This window comes from Diabrotica virgifera, chromosome 3 (genome assembly GCF_917563875.1).
Source record: "Diabrotica virgifera virgifera chromosome 3, PGI_DIABVI_V3a".
In the NCBI taxonomy this organism is placed as follows: Eukaryota; Metazoa; Arthropoda; class Insecta; order Coleoptera; family Chrysomelidae; genus Diabrotica; species Diabrotica virgifera.
Window position 1 is genome coordinate 61,161,268 of NC_065445.1, and position 25,412 is coordinate 61,186,679.

At 32.9% G+C, this 25,412-nt stretch overlaps 1 protein-coding gene across 4 annotated transcripts in view; it reads left to right on the plus strand.

The window, feature by feature from the left end:
* The window catches only part of LOC114339806 (uncharacterized), an 82,581-nt gene that overhangs the window by 10,606 nt on the left and 46,563 nt on the right, over positions 1-25,412 (plus strand). For all 4 annotated transcript variants that reach the window (XM_050646478.1, XM_050646479.1, XM_050646481.1 and 1 more), the window contains exons 4-9: positions 3,337-3,478; positions 6,566-6,738; positions 10,953-11,102; positions 12,476-12,693; positions 19,908-20,037; positions 24,740-25,023. In XM_050646478.1, coding sequence (XP_050502435.1) covers positions 3,337-3,478; positions 6,566-6,738; positions 10,953-11,102; positions 12,476-12,693; positions 19,908-20,037; positions 24,740-25,023 — 1,097 coding nt within the window. The remainder of the gene's footprint in view (positions 1-3,336; positions 3,479-6,565; positions 6,739-10,952; positions 11,103-12,475; positions 12,694-19,907; positions 20,038-24,739; positions 25,024-25,412) is intronic.

The window sequence follows — 25,412 nt, forward strand, 5'->3', positions numbered from 1 at the left end:
ATACAAAACATTTACTAAAGTCATTACCAACTGGCTTACACGGAAAATTGATGAATACCAATCAGTAGAACAGGCTGGATTTAGAAAGGGCTACAGCACTTGTGACCATTCGTACACCTTACACCCTAAAACTTCTAATAGAAAAGGTAAATGAGTAGAATCTTTCTCCCTGTTTAACATTTATGGAATATCTCCCTTTGATGGTGTGGAACTATGAGCCATTAAGGAATGGTATTCTTTCTTTCAGGTATAATCTACAAGCGATTGTTAAAATACTCCGAAGGTATAATTGGTGATTATCAAAATGGATTCAGACCAAATAGAGCCACTACAGATAATATATTCATACTAAGAACGATACAAGAAAAAGCTTATGAATACCACATAGAACTATATAATATGTATAGATTTTAAACAAGCTTGTGAAAGTGTGAAAAGAGACAAAATGCTAGAAGACCTTCGTAATCTAGGTATACCTAAGAAATATATCAGCCTCATAAAATTGATATTACAGGGTTCAAAAGTTGCAATCAGAGTAGATGGAGAACTGGCCCCCTGTTTGACATCAACATGGGAGTGAGACAGGGAGATGCTCTATCAACCATGCTATTCAACCTAGTTCTTGAGGCAGTCATCAGAAAAACCAGTGTAACCGGCCATATAAACACCACGACAGTACACATTACTGCATATGCAAACGATGTAGCTATCATTACTAGGAACAAACAGCAACTAATGGAAGAGTTCAAAGAAATTGATCATAAAGCACGAAAATGGGGGCTTAAAATAACCGAAACAAAATGAAGTACAGGGTTATTCACTATATTTTGACCCCCCTGTAAACTGCTTTATTTACAGAATTAGAAAAAAATGTAAAATACAAAAATTATTCGATTTTTAAATTATGATTTTTTGACATATATATCGTACCAGTGACGTCATCCATTTGGGCGTGATGACGTAATCGACTATTTTTTTAAATGGGAATAGGGGTCGAGTGCTAGCTCATTTGAAAGGTTATTTAACTCCCTATTCAGTAATATAAATATTAATTTGATTAATTATACGGGGTGTTCAAAAAAAATTTTAATTAAATTAATTGACACAAAATGAAGAATGTATGTAATTTATTTAATTTAAAATGCATTTTACTGTTGTTAAAAAAACGGAAATACAAGTTTATTGCACAAATAAACATTGATTTTTGCTTAAATTCAATGTTCAAACTGCCAAGAGGCAGAAGGGTGGCAGCTTGAACATTGAATTTAAGTGCAAAGTAGTTTTTATTTGTTCAATAAACATTTATTTCTGTTTTCTGACAGCAGTAGAATGTATTTTGAATTAAGTAAATTACATACCATTCTTCTTTTTGTGTCAATTAATTTAATTAAAAATTTTTTTGGACACCCTGTATCATTAATCATGTTAATGTTTATATTACTGAATAGGGAATTGAATAACCTTTCAAATGAGCTAGCACTCGACCCCTATTCCCATTTAAAAAATAGTCGATTACGTCATCACGCCCAAATGGATGACGTCACTGGTACGATATATATGTCAAAAAATCATAATTTAAAAATCGAATAAATTTTGTATTTTACATTTTTTTCTAATTCTGTAAATAAAGCAGTTTACAGGGGGGTCAAAATATAGTGAATGTCCCTGTACATGACCGTCAAAAGAACACATGACAATGAAAATTATATCACAATTGACAAAATTATACTATTGAACGTGTGGATGCCTTCACATATCTGGGCACAGAAATTAGTCAGAAGAATAGGGAACTTGCATAAAATTTTAAATTCGAAAAAAATGGTATAAATCACAATAGAACATAATTTAGAACCTGTATCAAAAATAAAAAAGTTTTGTTTGTCTTTCGTTTGGCCCCTAAAGACGACTAAAAATTCTACTTTTATACCAGCCACCCCAAAACGCGTCGTGACGTCACGGGGTTGTCTGTTTACATTCTACACCAATTGTTTATATAATTTTTAAATTAGACATTATAAACGTCAGTAGAAAATACAGTTATGTGACGTTACAAATGTTTTTGATCGTTTGAACTATTTATAGAAAATTTGTACTTTTACAAAATGGTTTTATTTTCAATAGTAAACCTTCTTTCCTTTCCTTCAAAAACTGTATCAAACTGCAATCTCAACAAACTGGTATATTTTATTACAGTGACATACGATAAATGTCATTAGAATATATAGTATATTGTACAACAAGAGAGAAAAAAGACATATTTCTCACGAGCGCAGAAGTTTGTTGGCACGAGCCGAGGGCCGCAAATCAAGCAAGAGAGAAATATGTCATTTTCTCTCGTCTTGTACACTGTACTTTTTCTATGGATGCGTTTTTGTCAAGAGTTCAAATTTCAAAATTAAATAATTTAGGTGCTTTTAGGTATATTATATGCCTAAATTGAAATAAAATACATATATACACATAGGTATTTAATATTCTTAATATTTATATACTTTATTTATTTAAAATTATAATTCACAGTTGAATGGTCTTAAAAGGTAATTTTTGATAAGTTTTGACAAGTTTGAACACATTTTATTTGACAAAAACAAATGTGTTTGTATTGTGCATCTTACCATGGAATGGCGATCCTATGTATGTAAACCGGCGGTGAACCCGTGAGAAAAAATATTTCTCACTGCAATGGCCGACTTTTCTCACTGCCTGAGAAAATGTTCGTTTTGAATGTATGTAAGTAGTGAGAGAAGTTGCATATTGTATAGCATCCATAGAAAAAATATTTTTCCTTTATTCCCCGACGACGATCTGGCTAAATACCCAAGTAGGAGGCCAATAAACTAAAGAAGAAGAAGAAGAATATACGTAAATATAACCATAAACTGAACCACATAGTCAAACTCTGTGACGTCACGGGTCGTTTGAACTATTTTAAGATAAAAAAGACTTGAAATTTGTACTTCTAAGTTATTATGAGTTTTTGAAGCGTGAAATTTTGGAAATCTCATTTTTATACAAAACTGAACATTATTATGTAATAAAAAAAATGTGCAAGTTCCCTATTAAAGACATAAATACTGAGAAGGACATTTTTATTTAATCTGCTGATAAAATGAGTACATCTAACAGGCCAGTTTTACTTCGATTTGCTGGGGGTCAGAAAAACAAAAAGTTTAATGTAGTAGGTTAAAGTCCAGAATGGATCTGCGACTTAAATTGGATTAGTTCCCGTTAAGAAACGGGAACGTCTTCGAATTTATGTAAGATATATTAGTTCTTGAATATTCTAGTTTTTTCTTAAAGTCTGAGATTTTAACACTTTTTTATTGATAATTTTAGTTAGAATTCACTATACTGATCAACTTTGCGGAAGCAAAGAAGCAACCTGTTACAGAATTCATTGGTGCTAATCTTTGGGATGTAATAAAGAAAAGGAAAACTTCTGAGTCCGTAAATTTAAATAACTTCTGTGAAGATTTAGGTAATATATATTTTATTATGTACTAAAATATTTCACCTTATCATCTAAAGATGCCATATTGTCTGTCTTTTTAACATATTGCCTGTAGACTCAGACGCATCTGACAGATGCAGAATGCATTTGGTGCTTTAATTACAGAGTTGCCACGGTTCTTACAAATATTTATTGATTTCGCTTTAAAATGTTTACATGAATCATTGTTTATAACGAGTTGCATGTAATTATTTAAAATTTGTAAATTTTATTGTAATACAATATTACGGCTTCCCTAATTGCATTTCTCCACACAATTCTATCTTGGGTCTTATTAATGTTAATCCCCTTTACCAATATGTCCTGCCTTATCCTCTCCCCCCAGGTCTTCTTTGGTCTTTCTCTCCTACTCCTTCCAGGAATCTGCACTTCAGCTATTCTTCGTATTGGGTGATTAACGTCTCGACGTTGAACATGGCCAAACCATCTTAACCTATGCTCCCGTATTTTGGCATCAATTGATGCCACATCTAGACTTCCCCTTAAACATTCTCATTTCCGCCACATGCATTCGTTGTTCCTCTTTCTTTTTCACTGCCCAACATTCAGTTCCGTACATCATAGCCGGTCTTATGGCTGTTGTATAGAATTTTCCCTTCAGCTTCATTGGAATTTTTCCGTCACACAACACACCACTCGCTTCCTTCCCCTTCATCCATCCAGACCTAATTCTACTGCATGCATCTCTATCTATTTCTCCAATTACTCTGTAATACCGACCCTAAGTACTTAAAACTATTGCTTTTCACAATCATTTCTCCATCCAAAGATACCATTTTATTTGTAGTAACTCCATCTTCAAATGAACGTTCCAAATACCCTGTTTTTGTCCTACTAAGTTTTAAATCTTTTTCCTCCAGAGCTTGTCTCCACTGTTCCAGTTTTTGTTCTAAGTCTCTTTCGCTGTTTCCTATTAAGTCTACATCATCAGCATACATTAAGCACCATGGAATATTACCCTGTAGTTTCTCTGTTATCTGGTCCAAAACTAATGAGAATAAATAAAGACTAAGCACCTAGCCTTGGTGCAATCCTCCTTTTACATTAAATTTATTAGTCTCTCCCACACCTGTTCTAACACTAGTCGTTACTCCCTCATACATATCTCTCACAATCTGTACATAATCGCCAGGGACTCATTTCTTATTGAGTGCCCACCACGGAACCTCTCGAAGAACTCTATCATATGCTTTCTCAAGATCAATGAAGACCATATGTTCAGGGATCAGTTGCCTTATAATGAAAATTGCATCTATTGTTGATCGGCCCTGCATAAAGCCAAATTGATTATGGGATATATCTCGGTTTCTTCACGTATCCGTCTATCAATTACTCTCTCCCATATTTTCATGGTGTGGCTAAGTAGTTTATAGCCCTGTGGTTTATACATTGTTGTATGTCTCCCTTGTTTTTGTAAACAGCTACTAATATACTGCTTCTCCATTCGTCTGGCATTTGTCCAACTTCCATAATTCTATTAAATAGACCTGCTAGCCAACTTGTTCCTGTCTCTCCCAATGCTCTCCATACTTCCCCGGGAATATCATCTGGTCCGGCTGCTTTTCCTTTCTTTATTTTTGAAGCGCTTGAGCCACTTCATCGTTTGTTATTTTGGTGACCATTGTTGTTACTGTCTCCGTTAACTCCACAGGCTGTCTGTCAAATTCTTCATTTAATAAACTGTCAAAGTACTTACTCCATCTCTTTTTGACATCCTTTTCGTGAATTAGTATTTTATTATTTTCATCTCGGATACATCTAATCAAATTAAAATCTTTTGCTTTCTTTCATCTCTGTTTGGCTATTTTATATATCTTTATTTCGCCTTCTCTGGTATCAAGTTGATCGTATAGATTTATATACGCTTCTGCTTTAGCTTTTACTACTGCTACTTTCTCTTCCTTTTTACGACCATATAGTTTTAAAGATATGTGTCCGATCTGGTTTCTTGCCACTTTTTATATAATTTTCCTTCTCTTTTATTTTTCCTTGTACTTCGTTTAGACCACCACCAAGTCTCTTTATCCTCAAACTTCTTTCCTGAAGTTTTCCCAAGTATTTCAATAGCCGTCTCTCTAATAATACTGGCCATTTTTCTCCAAATGTGTTAGGGCTTCCTTTCATGTTCCAACATATTTTTTCTACTATTCTTTCCCTGAATAGACCTTCTTTCTCATCTTTTAGCATCCACCACTTAATTTTTTGTGGTCCTCTCCGATATTTTTGTTTAGTTTCGCTTTTTACTTCGATGTCCAGAACAAGCAGGTTATGTTGTTGGCTTACTGTCTCACTAACTATTACCTTGCAGTCCTTGCATTCACGTATGTCTTCTTTCCTTATCATGTAATAGTCTATTTGGGAGTGATGTTGTCCACTTTTGTATGCAATAAGTTGAGTTTCTCTGTTTTTATAGAATGTGTTAACATTCGCCATATCTAATGCTATTGCTAATTCAAGCATGTCATCTCCAGCTTTATTTCTAGTTCCAATGCCTAATCCCCCATGTATTATAACTTTTAATAATTTAACTATTATAACTTTCTCCTCTGATGGAATATCACTCGGTACGTCTCCTAATTGGTCATAGAAAGCTCTTCTTTCATTCTCACCCAGACCTGTTTGAGGACCATACACACACACTTCAATACCTCTTTATCAATTACAAATTTCACTGACATCATTCTGTCACTCGTTCTTACAACTTCTACTACGTTATCCTTCATTTCACTATCAGCAATTATACCAACTCCATTTCTAGTGTTACTACTCCCTACATACCACAATTTGTATCCTTCACCTAGTTCTTTCGCCCTTTATCCTTTCCACCTAGTTTCTTGAATACAAGCAATTTGAACTCTCCTTCGTTTGAGAGCATCCACTAACTCCAGACCCTTAACTGTAAGACTACCAAGATTCCACGACCCCATCCAGATTGTTCTAACCTACAATGCTGAGATAGTCCCCCCTGAGATAGTCCTCACCCGGAAATCCGAACGGGAAACCCTCATTAATACAAGTAAACTACATTTATACTACAGTCAATTCTAATTTTAGATTTAGATCATTTCTACTTATTAGATGATAATAAAACGTTGTTGCTAATACTTAGCTGGATTGCCAAATGGGATCCCAAAGAAGTTATTCTATCGAACAATTACATATCGGACTTAACACATTTTATTCTATTGAGCAAAAGTGTGACATCTTTAGACTTAAACAATAATTTGGTAAGTACTGTTCCGTTAAACATTTAACCTGTCTTAAGGTACGATTCCGACATCGACGTTAGGTGGCAACTGCAGGCGGCAGTAGAGTTGTCACCATGACGACGTCATTACTTTGCACTATTAATTTGTATAATTACTAGCAACTGCTGTCCGGCAGAACGTCAGTTACTAATAAATATACAAATTAATAGCAATTAGCGTCTCTTTACAAAGACAATGACGTCGACTTTGCAAAGTAACAAGACACTTACTCAACACACACACTACACATTACACCTGAGTTAGTGATAAGTTATACAATTACGTGGCTAAAGGTTCTAGTTCTAAACCAAGGCCAGAATCAGAGAAAAAAACAAATTAATAGTGCAAAGTAATGACGTCGTCATGGTGACAACTCTTGTCGTTGTCGGAATCGTACCTTTACGAGTAAATGGCCATAATGGCCGGTTTTACCAACGACAAATAGTAGTTTATTCTATGAATAAAGTTATTCGACCAATAAACTGACATTTCTCCATTTTACTAACGTCACATAAGACTTATTTTTGTTATTTGTCAAATAAATACTCTCAGACGTATTTTTGTTATTTATCAAATAAATTGGGAAGATAATCTCGCTATAAATATTTTTAAGAAAGTAAATTCGCTAGTTTTACTTTAAATTATCAAAAATTATATTGAAACAAAATACAAATATACACGTCTATATACTCTCAGTCTTCGACTCATACGAGCACTACACGTGCGTCGTGCGGGCTTCGGCCTACGCCGTGACGGCCATGTGGCCTTCTTTACCGGCATAAATGCCTTAACTAGAATACTGTGCTGCAGTTCTTTGTTCTTACTACTCTAAAACTGTGTATTTCTTCCTAATTCTCCTTCTTAAACAAAATGTAAGAATGCGAGGTGAATCCTCAAACTGAGAAACGCCATGACTTGGCATAAAAGTTGCTGAATATAACTGATAGTTATAAAATGGAATAAAGATGCCATAACAAACTTTACAAACAACACACTTCACACCCCTATCTACTCTTAGATAGGTAGAGCATCTACATATGGAGTATGGTCGAAGGGGCTTATTTCCAGACCCGAAATCCTGTGATGATGATATGGACCGGTTTCACCATCGACAAATAGCGGTCTATTCAATGAATAAAGTTATTCGACCAATAAAACTGACATATCTCCGTTTCACCAACGTCAAATAAGACTTATTCTATGAATAAACTCCAAATAAGTTATTAGTCCAATATCGGGCAGATATATGGGATGTTTTCGTAATCTGATGTTCCAAATCTGAGTTTCCAAACTGTTTCACAATTAAAACTACCCCTGTCCCAGTGTCACAATACATCAAAGTTTGGCCAACTGGACACCGTTAAGCTATTAACAAATTTTCAGCTTGCTATTAATCAATTTTTTTGGTACACGGGATCCAGACCTAATAGGTTTGTTCGTAGTACGACACAAACGATTAGCAACTGCTGCCAACCATCAGATGCATGAGCAGTTAACAGTTAGCGTTGTGCAGTTAATAGTTAGCATTAATAGACTACGAATGCACATGTGTCTGATGGTTGGCAAGAGTTGCTGATCGTTCTACGAACAAACCTATCAGTAAGCACAATTTGTGATATCCATGGGTAGTTACTGACAGAAAGAGGCAGGATTCGATTTTTAAAACATTTATTTTAGAGTCAAAACATAGTCATACCTTAAACGATAAATGTATATTATTACAAGTTGATACTAATTACAAAAATAAATACACATTTAAAAGACCAATACATAATTACTCATGATGAAGAAGTACATTATAATTAAAAATGAATAACCATTTTCATATCGCTGCAACACAGTGCCAAAGCCATCTCATATTTCAGTTCGTTTAGTGAGCGCAACAAGCACTCTGACCGAACAGTTTCAAAACTCATTAGTTTTTCATCAGAGAATGCATATGTTGCTATCTCCAAACCATGTAGCTGTAACATATGTACATGCATTGGGTTCTTCTTCGTCTGTCTTGCCCTGGGCATACTTCACTATTACCGGCCATATGCATACAATGTGCATTTGCTATGTTATCAGAACTGGCTATCACCCCACCCAAGCATTTAGTCGTTTAGCATTAGCTTTTTGGAAATGCTTCACCTAAAAAAAATATTTTATTTTTTTGGAAATTCTTCAACTACAAAAATTTACTTTTATTAGAGTATTTGCGTTCTTTACAATGATTGAGAATATTTTATTTAAAATCAGACATTCATATAATATAATTTTAGAACAATCATGACAGTAATTCAAATAGATGGCAGTAATAAATCATTTTCAGAGAATTATGGAGTTCACAGTTTACAGATTAGGACGACGATATGTCTGGTTTCATACAGATATATAAACGTAAATAAATCTAATATTTAGAACCAATTTATCCAAAAGACACTAATACTGTTATCCATATATTTCTTAATGGTGAATAAATAAAATAAAGGCATACCTTTCCAACAATAATATGGAAATCAGGAAATCATTAACAATTTTTACTCCATTCAAAACAAATCCAGCTGTAAAATATTTATGTGCCTGAAGGCTTTTGTATGCTTTCATCTGCTGCTTAGAGTAGCAACTGTGAGACTCCACCAGATATGTATAAATATCTATAATAGTAACTTGATGGACTGACTGCACTTTACTGTAAAATTCAATTCTGACTGAATTGCGTATGGATCTAAATCCCCAATTACTTTCAGCTTCAATAAATATCTAAAACAATAAAAGAAATAATGTTATTGCTTGCAAAATTCATCATTATTGATAAATATCGGGGCAAAATGAACAGTAAATAAAAATTGTTTCGCCTACCTTTCTCGCAACATCTGGAGTTTCCAATAATAATTTCCTTAAATAATCAGTTTGCATTGTGGTTAAGTTTATAAAGTTCACAAAAACAGGAAACGAAATCCAAATGAATCCAAAATAGACAAAATACGACGATAAACAATGAAAAATCATTGAAAAATAGATACCTACAAACATAACCTCTTTGTTAGTTTATGTGCCAACCAGAGGTCACGTGGTTTGGAATGCCTAATCTAAATATGATTACAGTGGAAAATAATGCAATGTGCTTGGCAAAACACCGAAGAGGTGGAGGCCAACAAACTAATATGAGGAAGAACTGTCATTCGCTTGTGTCAACGAGTACAGTCTGTGGAAAATCATTATACTTTGAACTTATTTGACGAATAACTAACTGTGGATTACAAATAGTTATTGAAACGCAATAAAATTTAATCGACTAATAAATCTTATTCGACGAATAACTATTCACTGATTTATTTTTTGTTGGTGAAACCGACCCTAATAAATTTTAATCGACGAATAACTTCATTGATTTATTTGTTGTTGGTGAAACCGGACCTTAAGAATTCATCGATTGAAGTTTTAATTTTTGTTTAATTATACCAACCAAAAATCCATTACTTCACACATTTTCTCGGTCATTACTGTTTAATGCATATAGTGAAGCCATTTTTGAAGAAGCATTACTATCTCAAAGTGAAGGAATAATAATTAACGGAAGATCTATTAACATAAGATATGCAGATGACACCGTGATTATGGTGTAACCAAAGAATACATATCTACCACAAGAACCGACACGGACGGATTATCTATGAACTAAATTTTTATGCGCATGTGCGTGATCGGCCATTTCTCAATTTGCCTCAATAGCAAATAATTTTGGTGACTTTTGTCTTGTACAAGATCGGCGTTTGTTGTTTGTTTGGCTTGGCTTGGCGTTAGCATTTTGTTTTTGTATCAGTTTGTAGCTCGTAATATTTTGTATAGACTTATTTTCTAGGTTTTAAGTTTAGTTTTTATTTTATTTTTTTTTTTTTTTTGTGCGTTATTCCTTTGATTTTTAGGTTTTTAGTCTGCTTTTATAATCAAAATGTTAAAAAATGTTTTTAGAACTCTTTAGCGAGGTATTAGTATAATATAATATTTATGGATTACGGTCTAAGGACGATATGATCAACCAAAAAAGAAGATGTACTTGGTTACTTTTCTAGTGACTTTCTTGGGTGTAAACCTGTCTTTTAAATTTACTCCTCCTGGTTTAAAAACAAAGCATTGTATCACAGTATTTTAACTTAACCTTTTTGTTTTTATTTTAATTGCTATTTTTTGTCCATACTTTTTTTCAGATACGCGATGTAGAATCCTTAAAAGTATTAGGTTTCTTCAAAAAATTAACAGCTTTAGACTTACGTGGCAATCCTGTATGTGACAATTTTGACTATGCTTGGCAGTATAAGCTTGAAATACGGAAAATTTGTCCAAACTTAACTGTGTTGGTAAGTAATAAGATATGAGTAGGTATAAATTGTTGAAAGCTTTAATTTCTTTTCATAAATAATGAGCTATCGAAAGAAACGTTAGTGAGAAAAGCCCAGGAATAAGCTTTTCTTCTTTTGGATGGTGAGCCACCTCACACAAGAATATAAAATAAAGCATATAAAAACATGCCCTCATACTACTTTTTAGCTTCGCAGAGGCCATAGAACATCTGCAATAGAGAAAAGTAGCTTTTTCGGCTTTATTATTTGTTGCGCGATTTTGCTTTAAAAAATCTGAAAAAATTCAAAATGTATCTTTTCACTACAGAACAGCCTGATTGAAAATTGAGCCTAGGAACAATCATTGAAACTTTCAATATTTTTTAGGTTATGTTAAGAATTTTTACTTAAACAGTAATTTCTTGTTTATTTTTTTTTTGTTGTTGTTTTCAAAGGCACAGGCATAATTTTTATTTTCCACTGTGGAAATCGTTATCAAAGTACAAAACATTAATACAGTTGAGTCCGCGAGTCTTTACCCGTGCGTCATTAATACCTGGCGAGATAAAACACATACTTTTTATCTAGCATCATTCTCTTCCACGTATGAAACTCATGACAAACCAGCTGCCCTTTGTTACTAAGGGAAAACACATGTTATTTTTATGAACCATCTAGACTCAGTGCGTTGAAAAGAGATAGGTACAAAAAAAGACGATTCGGTATGTTTTCATATTTTAAGCACAATTTGTTTGACGTTTCTGCTTTATTTACTTTTCTGGCTGTCAGTCAGTTGAATTTTTTGCGGTTTTTGTCGAATTTTTGCGTTTTGAAGTTTCTTTATACATATTACACAAACAGTTGTTTTCACAACTAATTTTATATTGGGCTTTGAAATTTTAAGGTAAGTAATTATATTTTGGTAATTAATATTTAAAACATACAAAGCTAACGTCATTCACACAGTAAAGAAATGATTGTGTTTAGGTTTCCGTCAAAGTGAATAAAATAACAAAAATAAAATATGTTATTGATTTTTTTTATAAATTGTTTATTTATTGATTAATCAATAATAATAAAAGAATTTATTAAGCTACTTCAAATGTAGCTGTAATTCTGCACAAAAATTTTGAAGCAAAACTTACATTTGACATTCTATATATTTGATAACGTCAAATTTTATAATAAAACCCGTAATCGGAACAGTAGTCACTTTCTGTCACCTATTGTTGCGTGAAATAGATTTCTGACTTATTTTGTATGCTTTAAATGATGACGCACGGGTAAAGACTCGCGGACTCAACTGTAAGTTACATACATTTTATTTTTGTTGCTTGGTAAAAAAAATATTCTAATAATTTATTTTATTTATTATGTTGTTTGTATTTTAGGATGGTGCGGATGTTTACGAAAATGTAAATTTTGACTACAAAAAAAATTTTGTGTGTTGCGATGATGCTGGGGAGCTAACGTCTGTATTCCTCGAACATTTCTTTACTTTATATGATTCTCCCGAAAGATATGGTCTGTTTCCATTATACAACAGTCTTGCTTTGTTTTCAGTAACTGCTAGTATTATCCCGAATCAGGCAAACTCAGACTCAGTAGAGTAAGTACTTCAAATTTATATTATACAGTAACCGCCACCCTACTATACCGTATGTCAAACATGTTATGTAGTGTACAAGGATAGCCCCATACGAACTAAATCAGAATAGGTAACTTGCACATTTTTTTTATTACATAATAATGTTCATCATCATCATCATTCTCTTTGCCTTATCCCTATGCGGGGTCGGCTTCCCTAATTGCATTTCTCCACACAATTCTATCTTGGGTCATATCAATGTTAATCCCCTTTACCAACATGTCCTGCCTTATCGTCTCCCCCCAGGTCTTCTTTGGTCTTCCTCTCCTACTCCTTCCAGCAATCTGCACTTCAGCTGTTCTTCGTATTGGGTGATTAACGTCTCGACGTTGAACATGACCAAACCATCTTAACCCATGCTCTCTCATTTTGGCATCAATTGGTGCCACACCTAGACTTCCCCTTATATGCTCATTTCTAATTTTATCCTTCTTTGTCACTCCACTCATCCATCTAAGCATTCTCATTTCCGCCACATGCATTCGTTGTTCCTCTTTCTTTTTCACTGCCCAACATTCAGTTCCGTGCATCATAGCCGGTCTTATGGCTGTTTTATAGAATTTTCCCTTCAGCTTCATTGGAATTTTTCTGTCACACAACATACCACTCGCTTCTTTCCACTTCATCCATCCAGCCTTAATTCTACTGCATGCATCTCCATCTATTTCTCCATTACTCTGTAATACCGATCCTAGGTACTTATAACTATTGCTTTTCACAATCATTTCACCATCCAAAGATACCATTTTATTTGTAGTAACTCCATCTTTAAATGAACATTCCAAATACTCTGTTTTTGTCCTACTAAGTTTTAAATCTTTTTCTTACAGAGCTTGTCTCCACTGTTCCAGTTTTTGTTCTAAGTTTTTTTCACTATTTCCTATTAACACTACATCATCAGCATACATTAGGCACCATGGAATACTACCCTGTAGTTTCGCTGTTATCTGGTCCAAAACTAATGAGAATAAATAAGGACTAAGCACCGAGCCTTGGTGCAATCCTATCTTCACCTGAAATTTATCAGTCTCTCCCACACCTGTTCTAACACTAGTCGTTACTCCCTCATACATATCTCTCACAGTCTTTACATATTCGTCAGGGACTCCTTTCTTATTGAGTGCCCACCACAGAATCTCTCGAGAAACTCTATCATATGCTTTCTCAAGATCAATGAATACCATATGAGGGTTGGTCTCTTTATTCCTGTATTTTTCCATCAGTTGCCTTACAATGAATATTGCATCTGTTGTTGAACTGCCCTGCATAAAGCCAAATTGATTATCGGATATATCGGTTTCTTCACGTATCCGTCTATCAATTACTCTCTCCCATATTTTCATGGTGTGGCTAAGTAGTTTTATAGCCCTGTAGTTTGTGCATTGTTGTATGTCTCCCTTGTTTTTGTAGACAGGTACTAATATACTGCTTCTCCATTCGTCTGGCATTTGTCCAACTTCCATAATTCTATTAAATAGACCTGCTAGCCAACGTATTCCTGTCTCTCCCAATGCTCTCCATACTTCCCCATGAATATCATCTGGTCCGACAGCTTTTCCTGTCTTTATTTTTTGAAGCGCTTGAGCCACTTCCTCGTTTGTTATTCTGGTAACCATTGCTGTTACTGTCTCCGTTAACTCCACAGGCTGTCTGTCAAATTCTTCATTTAATAAACTGTTAAAATACTTTCTCCATCTCTTTTTGACATCCTTTTCGTGAATTAGTATTTTATTATTAATTTTCATCTCGGATACATCTAATCTGATTAAAATCTCTTGCTTTCTTTGCTCTCTGTTTGGCTATTTTATATATATTTGCTTCGCCTTCCCTGGTATCAAGTTGATCGTATAGGTTTGAATACGCTTCTGCTTTAGCTTTTGCTACTGCTACTTTCGCTTCCTTTTTGGCGACCATATAGTTTTGAAGATCTATGTCCGATCTGGTTTCTTGCCACTTTTTATATAATTTTCTCTTCTCTTTTATTTTTCCTTGTACTTCATTTGACCACCATCAAGTCTCTTTATCCTAAACTTCTTTCCTGACGTTTTCCCAAGTATTTCAATAGCCGTCTCTCTAATAATATTGTCCATTTTTCTCCAAATTGTGTTAGGGCTTCTTTTCATGTTCCAACATATGTTTTCTACTATTCTTTCCCTGATAGACCTTCCTTCTCATCTTTTAGCATCCACCACTTGATTTTTTGTGGTTCTCTCCGATATTTTTGTTTAGTTTCGCTTTTTACTTCGATGTCCAGAACAAGCAGCTTATGTTGTTGGCTTACTGTCTCACTAACTATTACCTTGCAGTCCTTGCATTCACGTATGTCTTCTTTCCTTATCATGAAGTAGTCTATTTGGGATTGATGTTGTCGACTTTTGTAGGTAATAAGTTGAGTTTCTCTCTTTTTATTACTTAATAATGTTCAGTTTTGTTTAAAAAAGAGATTTCTAAAATTTCACGCTTCAAAAACTTATAATATCTTAGAAGTACAAATTTAAAATCTTCTGCTAGTTAAAATAGTTCAAACGACCCGTGACGTCACATAGTTCTTCTTCTTTAATTTATTGGCCTCCACCTACTTGGGTATTTGGCCAGCTCATCGTCGCGGAATAAGGGAAAAATTTATATTCTAATGATATTTATCGTATGTCATTGTAATAATATATACCAGTTTGTTGAGATTGGAGTTTGATACAGTTTTTGAAGGAAAGGAAAGAAGGCTTACTATGGAAAATAAAAGAAAACACTATAAGGCCCGATTGTACATTGGTGGCTTAAGCAATCGCTTAGTTGAACCGGGTTCAATTTTGAGCGTCGGTTTAACTTAATTCGGGTTGTTCAATGCCAAGTTCAGTTAAGCCGAGGTTCATACAAATTTTGGTAAGGTTTACAACGTAAGGCATGCGTATTCAACAATTCTCGACATAAATTTTCCCGCCATTTATGTATTATTATTTGGTTTTTGTCAATATAATTCTTTTATTACTGTTATTAGTTTAATCGGTATTTTTTATCATTTAGTTTAATCAAGTTCCTACATTAAATTTGTGAACAGACCATTTGAATATGTATTATAAGTATTATTAGGATATTATTGCAATGTGTTTATTTTCTTTTGGTCAAAAATTGTTTGTTAGTATTTTTTTCTACAATGGACGCAAAAATACCTTCCAATTTCACCTCTCAAGAAGGAATATTGGTATCTTTGGCCAAACAATACAGCAAAATTGTACAAAATAAAATAAAACAAATGTTAGCACCCAAAATTTTAAAGAAGTTTATCAAAGCCATTGATTGTAGCAGATAGTAAGATATTTTTATAAATATCTAATAGTTGTTGTATGTATTAGTTTAATTTTCTAAATTTTAAATTAACAAAGCATTCATGCACAAGATTTTTAACCACTTCCTACGTTTGACAAATTGTACTTCTCATGATTCTCTAGACTGTTAAATTTTCTAAATTTTTGGCTAATGCCATTGCTACTTCCTCTTCTTCATGTAGTATGGGGTGGTATGGGTAAAGGGTTGTTAAAAAGCATTGTAATATTGTGTAACATTGATGTTCCAATTACAATTGAATGGGTCTGCCGAATAACAAGTGCCATGTGATTCGTTTTTAAGAAATCAAACAAAAACTGTTAAAATTATAATAAGGATACCTGAATTACTACATTTTAAGGATTAGTAATTAATTACTTCGGCTTAGTACCATCTGTTTAAATTACATCTCAACTGAACTAACTTTTCTTCGTTATTGATATTATATGAACTTTACGGTCTTTAAATGTATATTCTTCTTAATTAGTCATGTTTTGACTGGCTGATTGACATGCAGTCCACGCCATTAAAAAAAAGGATTAGTAATACAGTAGTTAGTTACAAACTGTATTAATAACTAACCCTTAAATGTATAAATTTACAATTATTCCAATTTTAACAGTTTTTGTTCGATTTCTTAAAAACGAATCACATAGCACTTAACAATTGTTATTCGATAGACCCATTCAATTGTGTCCATACATTCTGCATTCTCATTGTGCCTCATTAAATAAAATTTCAGCTTGTGATGAAGGATTGCGTAAGGGTTTTATTAGGTTTTTCTTGACTCCGTAACCAGTGGCGGCTGGTCTGTAAGTAAAGGAGGAGGGAGATCCGGTGGTTCAAGATTTTTTTGGAAAAACAAGACCTACAAATCCCATTTTAAATAATTTCTTATTCCATCATCTGTATTGGTTTCTTATAACTTATTTTGCAATATGTTGTTTAAATTTAAGCGGATCTTTATTTGACAAGTAAATATGAAATAAGTAAAAGGAACAAGTCTTCATTACTAATTGTCAAATAAATCAGATAAATAGTATGATATAATATGTAATTATAACAGCCAGAATATCAACAAACTACTTAAACTCAAAACCTAAAATAAATAAAAACTTACATTTTTATGCGGATTTAAAAAGTAAATCGATTCTTCTTCAATTTAATTTCATTTGGCGTTGGACTTCATTTATACTAACCACTACCGACATTTTATAAAAATCTATAATAAAATAATATTAATCTCACGAACGCACTTAACTTTGTAAATTCCGAACTAATCTTACTCCCTGCGTAGATAGTCACGTCTCGTAGATGTACGGTCTACGGTCAATGACCACGATGGTACCAACTTGCATATAAGAGCGTATTTTCGTGAACGTTCGGAATCCCAGTGCTGTATTCTCACAGTGAGGTCAAATAAATTTCTTGACCATCGTGAATGTTCGTATTTAGCTGTTTAAGAGTAATATTGCGGTAGTTTCAGTCAAAGATAAATTTGGCTTTTCGGTACTGTCAAGCAGCTCGTATTTCATGTTTATTTATCGGTAATCTTTTGGCGGCATCTTTGTCGCTATATTTTACAACAACAAAATGACTGAAAAGTCAATACAATAAAAGCAAAATTTAACTTTGAACGATACTATTGTATTCCGAACATTTTTAATACAGAAAATTTTCTTTTTTTAAGTAAATAATTACATTATAATCGTTTGATTGTACAATTATTACAGGGAGGTCATTGACCAATTGACCTAAAGGGATAACCGCCACTGTCGTAACCACTATCACCAACGAAGATACTAATTCAATCTTCACACTCTCTTCTCATAAATATTTAACTGTTTACAGCTATGATTTCAAATTCACTCAAAAATGTTAATATTTGCCTTATTCTAGGGAAGTAGGTAAGGTATTTAAATAATTTTAGAATGTAAATTAGTTTGTAATCATTAGTCGGTTCGCTTAACTCTAGACACAACTGGCTAATGATTTTAGTAGGTAATTTTTTTGTTTTTTTTGCAAAATTTTATCAAATTGGCAAAATTACCTGCTAAAATCACTAGCGAGTTGTGTCGTTTAGCGAACGGACTTTACCTACAGCATGGTACAAATATAATTAATTTTAGATTTATTAATAAATTATGTACATTTAATTTAATAAATTAACAAAATCATTTTCTACATTTGCTTCAAAATCATCCACAAGTTGCAAAAAGGAGCCTTTTGCTTAAAACCAGTGATATGGGTCCACTTCACTGCACAAAACCTTAATTTAAGGCAATAAAAACCATGTTCTTAGAAGATACAGCTGGGTTCTTGAAATGTCAATAACAAATTTGCATTTGCCACTTGTTTTCGTTCTATCTGTTCGATTTTTTTATTCTATGAACAATAGTTTCATGCAAATAGTGAACTGAACAGCATTTTCTCTTGCCAAGTATTAAGCATTTCCAGCATTCCAAAATATTTGCACAAAATCATTATCATTCCATTTTTCAAAATGATTTTCTCTAGCCCTACACTGTTTCTGTGTTCTCCTTTCTTCTATAATATTTACCATTTCCAGAAAATCTTATTATTAGTTAAATTTTCAATGAGGTTAATTTTTAAGGTGTAAATATTATGATTTCCCTTGACAATGACAAAAATGTGAGGTTAAAAATCCTTGAACCAGCGTTGAACCGTCGAACATCGACCGCTCAGCTGAACCCGGGCTTAAACCGAGTTCAAGAATTAAACTTTGTATGTACAACGCACTTCTTACCCTGAACTCGGTAATGGAGCTGAGCCGGAGTTGAACTTCGATTGTACATCCGGGCTTAGTGTTGTTTAGTGCCATTTTGTAAAAGTACAAGTTTTCTATGTTTTTAAAATAGTTCAAACGATCAAACGTATTTTCTGTCGACGTTTATAATGTCTAATTTAAAATTATATATAATTTTGTTTACTTTGTTGGTGCAGAATGTAAACACACCCATATGGATGCAATAATTTGAATTTAGAATCGTCTTTAGGGGCCAAACAGAACACAAAAACAACTTTTTTATCTTTGATACATGTTTTAAATTATATTCTGTTGTGATTTATAACTTTTTGTTCGAATTTAAATTTTTTGCAAGTTTCCTATTTTCTGACAACGTTGTCGCTTTTCACGACTTCGGCCGTGAAATGTAGTATTAGGCAGGTACTTGTACAGGATTATCGCTGTTAACTGCTGCGTAATACTAAAGGAGGATTTATTTATGATAATTCACATGTCAAACCCGCTTGCAATATACAACCATACCTGATTCTAACGTTAGAAATGGAGAATATGTACATTGAGCTATTACAGTCCTGGACCCTCACGTGTTGCGATGTTTATTTTTGTGTCTAGTGACATTTAGAACGCCAGAAAATGTATAGAAACTGAATATTAAAGAAAGTTGACAAATAATAGATCAGCTGTATTTGACTAAAGTATTGTAATATTCTTGGTGTTTGAATAAAGTTATTTTAAAGCAGAGTAACAATACTATTATTTAATGTATTTTTTGTAAGGAAAAACAGTTATTTTGAATAGTTTCTTGACAGTAACATGACAGGGGTGAAAGTCACATCTGAGAACGGACCGGATTAGCCCATAAGCATAGCAATTAGGTACATACCTACCCATGTATCTAGTAGCGTGGCGCTTGCTGTATATAGTTGAATGCGTTAAACGTTGAAAAAATTATACAAAAATAGTAAATATCTCAATCGAACCGTGAGTTTAATGCTCTTTTAAATATAAATGCATTATTTTCTAAAGATTGCAAGTATTACAAATAAATCTTTAATATAAAAATTTACTTAATATTTTTTTCTTTTAGCTTAAGACACTATGGCTTAAACGAACCTTACGTTGTTAGTAAGGTATCTGAAATAATGAAGCTTTTTGCTGAATTTCCTAGATCATACCATGATCCATATCCCATGGTTTCTGACGTAATATTATTTACGGTAAGTAAAAAAACGTTTATTGGTGAATAAAAAAATGAATAATATAAAGTATAAAGATAGTAATGATCTGTCAAGATTAAATAAATATGGCGACTAGGAGGCAAACATAAATGGTATTCTGTTAGTTCTTAATGTGTTTTAGATCATTTTAGTTAAGTTTCTTTGAAATTTTGTTTTGTATAAGGATTAATTTAACATTTTCATGAAAGAATTAATTTAAAAAGATAATATGCCTCATTTCTGTGGTGTATGGAAGTGTGGAATGCGAAGTAATTGTGATAAAGTTCAGTTTTATCGGTTGCCATCACTACTACATTTTAAGCATAAATCTGAACTAAATAAGTTATCATCTGAGAGACAAAAACAATGGTTAAATGCTATAAAATGTCCTATAAAAATGTTAAATAACTATGTCCATGTTATTTACGCTTGGAAAACATTCTCCACTGTAGGTTAATTCAGACTCCTTGAGGGAAAATGAATGTATATTATTTATTTTGCCAATCTTAACGGCTCCTTACTGAAGATGGCTCCTTGAAGATGATAAGAGGAGCCATCTTGAAGACGGCTCCTCCCCATGAATAGGAATTAACTGAGGATATTCCTCCGTACTTATAATCTTTTCAAAAAACATTAAGCAAATCATGTAGTACCAATTTAATAATGTTTGTTTAAGAGTATACAGTAGCGCGTCATCAATATAACTTCGGGAGATAGTATAATACCCTTTTTCGTAAGGTCTGCGAAACTTTGGCAACAGTGCTTCGGAATTGTTTGACATAACTTGAATGTGACACAATGATGTGACATTAACTCGTAGGCGCGCTAAATGTGAGTAATAGAAAACAATTTTGTTATTAGTAAATAAATATTTATAAAAATAAACCAAAATGGGTGAAAATTTTGTGTTAACATAGGTATTTGCACGAAATAATAATAATAAATAATCATTTCGTTGTGCAGCGAAACAAGAGCCGTCTTATTTTATTTAGTTCATAAGAGCGCCAAAGGCACTTTAACTTTATATACTCGCATTAGAATTCGAAATATTTTTACGTAAAATATACTTATACATATAACTAAAACTCACAATTAACGATAATTTATTTTTTCAAATAGGCCAACAATTTAGTTCTATTACACAAAAATATTCTTTTTTTTTATACACTACATTTTTACAATCTACTCTAAACACAAAGTAATAAGCAAATAGTCTGAAAGTATTAAGGTGAGTTAGGTGAAATTAAGGTGAGTTAGGTACCATCCGGTGACGGTTCTCTAAGTATTAGGTTTGTTCGTAGTACGATCCAAACGATCAGCAACCGTTGCCAACCATCAGACGCATGCGCAGTTAACAGTTAGCGCTGCGCAGTTACCAGTTAGAGATCGTAGACTACGAACACGCATGCGTCTGATGGTTGGAAACGGTTGCTGATCGTTCTACGAACAAACCTATTATTGTTTATTGTGGTAGGTCGTCTGGCCATATTCTCTTTAGTCTTGTGTCAGCAAGTGGTTGGGTGAATAAATTATTTATTAATTCGTTGGTGTGGTCAGTGGTGCGATTTTTATATTTTATTGAACCATTTTTTATTAATTCCTTGATTAGTGGTATCTCCAGATCATTGTGAAGTGTCTGGTTGGATACATACTATGGAGCTTTACTTATCATACGGAGAATTTTGGATTGGAATGTTTGGAGTATCTTCGTATTTGAAGGTTTACTGCAAAATATAAATATAATATTTACAAAAATATAATAAATTAACTATAAATAAACACTACTTTTCTATGAAACAACAATAACGAATTCTTAAAATGAATGAAAACTACTGCACTGAACAGAGATCGATAAATATGACAGAACAGATAAGAGAAAATCTGACGAAGGTTTGTCAAAATGACAGTGACAATTTCTCTATGTTGCCTAATTAGTTGTTAGTTATAATATGTTCGATTTCTTGTTAGAAATAAAAATTTTAGTAGGTCCAAAATGACACAAAATCTAGGCATGGGATAAAGAAGTTTATTTGAAGAATGTGTATTTTTTTGTTCGTCTTAATGGCGGTACAGGCTCGTTTTTTTAATATTGTATTTAATTACAGAGTAATTTCCACATACTAATCTATTTCTCAAATTGGGCTCTGTACCGCCATTCTTTATTATATTACGAATATGTGTGCCAAATACCCCGACAAAATATTCAAAATTACAGCCGCAATCTTGGACCGCGTTTATTGCTACCTGTTGATCGCTACTGTAGCCTTTTAATACTATACGTTTTGAAGCAATCGATTCTTCCTCCTTCCTGTTGGGTCAGTTCTACGTTGTGTTCCTATTTTATTAGCTGATGATGGCTCGTGTTGGGCCGAAACGCGTCCTGGTGTAAGACTGAACTTTTTAATAAAAAAACCTTTTGAAGTTATACTTCTTTAGGCCCGTTTGGGAGTTACTGTATATGTGCGCGAATTCATCAAAAGTCTTGGTCCTGGGCGCAGCTGAAACGTTATACGGGCTCTCATTGGGTATTACAATGACAAGTAAATAATTGTTCAATATGGCGGTCATGGGTAAACAAATGTTGTGTATATTAGTTTTTATTGTTGTGAGGACAGAGACAAAAGCAAGTTTATAATTGTAGTGACTTTTTAAATAGTTTTTAAAAGTAACAGGTACGTAATTGTAAATGTTTCAGTATTGTAATAAAAAATTACATACCTATTTGGAAAATGTAAAATGTACCTACCTAGTAGGTAATGCTTTGATTTACATAATTTGATTACGAACAAAATTTCTACCAATCTTCATCTAATATATTGTTTTCTTACTCCATGTTTTGTTGTATTTTAATATTTTAATTCCACAAAAAGCAAATTAAATTTGATTAAATACATAACATAGCCACTGTCAAAAAGTTTATGGTGTAAACATTCAGTTGGTGTATCTTCCCACATGACTCGTACGTCTAAGTGGCTAAGTTCTAATGCGCTTTGACTTCCAAACTAACATCGCTAATATACGCGGGTTCGATCCATACTGCAAATTTTTATTTTTTTACATTTTATGGTTGTAAGTATATTTATTTTTCTCAGAAAATATGTATTTAGTTAAAATTTTTGCCAATAATTTATTGTTCAGAAATCATTTTTTTTTGGCATTTTTCAATGTTTTTGTGTGTGATTTATTCTTTTATTTTTTTAATTTTTGTATTGTTTTAATAAAAATTTTTGGAAAGTAGTAAATATTCAAAATAAGTTTTAATATTTAAATAAAATAAAATTAGTTTCATATTTAAATAAAATATAAATAAACTGTTTAAAGTATACTGATTTCGTTGAAATCATATTTAATAGAAGTATAACTTCTTACGTGCGTACAAAGTACACAAACATTCTTTTTTTTTTGTGATACATTCTTATGAGTACAGTACTTTTTTACCTCTAGACCACATTTGTGAACTATGTATACTTCTCTTTATGAAATAAATATACTTTAAACAGTTTATTTGTATTTTGTTTAAATATTAAACTAATTTTAATACTTAATTACTACTTTCCAAAATTCTTTATTAAAACAATACCAAAAATTAAAAAAAAAAACAAAAAAGTAATAGGAAACGCACGGATTTGAATTTAAGTATTTCGCCACTTTGTTATGCTTTATTTTTCCAACTTAAAAAGCTCAGAGGATAAATAATTTCTAATTTTATTTCCTGACTTATTTGACTTCGATTCATAGATGGTGCTAGTAGCAGCTTTGGTAATTATTTTGATAATTACACCGCAAGGATAAAAGGTTTTGATTCGAGTTCAGTGCCTCTACCCAGGTGCTCCGATGAGGAAACGATTATTTCGAAATACGTATAAGCAATAGTAGAGGCTCTGTACTGTACTATCCGACAAGCCAGAGGTGGCGCGTGACCTTGAGCGAAAATACACGGCGACAAATGCAGAATACGAGAAGGTCAGCCGCCAGTACTCGCTTGTCGCATTGTAATCAAATCTGAACCATCTTTTCTTTTAGTTTATACTTTATTAACGCTTGTGGATATTAAAGAAAATAATTCGCTAAGACTATTATCACGGTGAATGACAGGTCGTGAAATGCAATTTTAGATTTCCCTTGTCGAGTATTTCGCCACTTTGTTTTGTTTTATTTTTCCAACTTAAAAAGCTCAGAGGATAAAAAATTTCGAATTTTATTTCCTGACTTATTTGACTTTCGATTAATATAAAAATGTTTTAATAATACTTATCTTATTCCCGATGAAGACAAATCCAATGACAAAAAAATATAATAAGTATATTCTTTTCACACCTTATTTGCACCGATACAAACATAACTTTAGCAACTAACGAACTAACTCCATACTGTCTGTGTGCGCATGTGCGTGGGGTTTTATAAAAATTAGTTTTAACATTTTTCCCAATCGCGCCTAAAGAAGTATAACTTCAATAAAATGTTTTCGACGTCATACGCATAATTATTATGACTGAAGTCAACTAGCCACATATAAGACCTAGCTTATCTCGTTCACAAATTATATGTTTTCCATCTTTTGCGTTATTTTACTGGTTATTAAGGCACTCATCACTGTATAAACATGTGGAAAGATGAATTGAAATTCGTCGGTATACATAACATGTGTTGCACATTCATTTCTTAGAATCCCAATCTTATATACTTATTGTTTATTTTATAGAAAACCACTGCTTGTATAATAGTCTCTGGAATATTCAGGGAACTGAGACAGGTACTATCGTTCACAAGAAGCTTCTTCTTCTGGCGTGTAGGGGATGTATTTCGTATCACAAACGAACAGCTACACGTCAGTAATGCGACAGATTTTCAGATGGGTTGGAGCTTTACCTTTCCTGTGGACGTGAAATATTTTGGTAACCCACTACCTTATCACTACGACCAGTACGAGAAACTGGAGGAAGTACTATGTAAAATAACAAACATGAATGTGATATATGCAAGAAAGTAAGTTACTGATATTCAAGTACTTTTAGATTTATTCAATAAACATATGAGTTGTGGAAAAAGTATTTGATATTGCAAAATTTCTGGATACAATATCTGAACATTGCAGATATATCTTTTTTTTGCTTTCAAGCGGTTAGTTATATGTATGTCAATAATGCGGTTATTGGGTAATTAATATTTTTCTACGGCGTAATAATAGTACGTCTACGGCTTAACATGCGCATTTAATTATTCAACAATGCGTCATCAGTTTTCCCGTTTCCAAAAGAAAGGCCTTCTACAGGAACGTGTTTCAGCACCAATTCTTTTCAATCGACAGTGCTAGTCAAAAGTCCGTACACCCCTCGTATCTTTTGAACGGTTAAACCTATAATAGTGAAATTTGG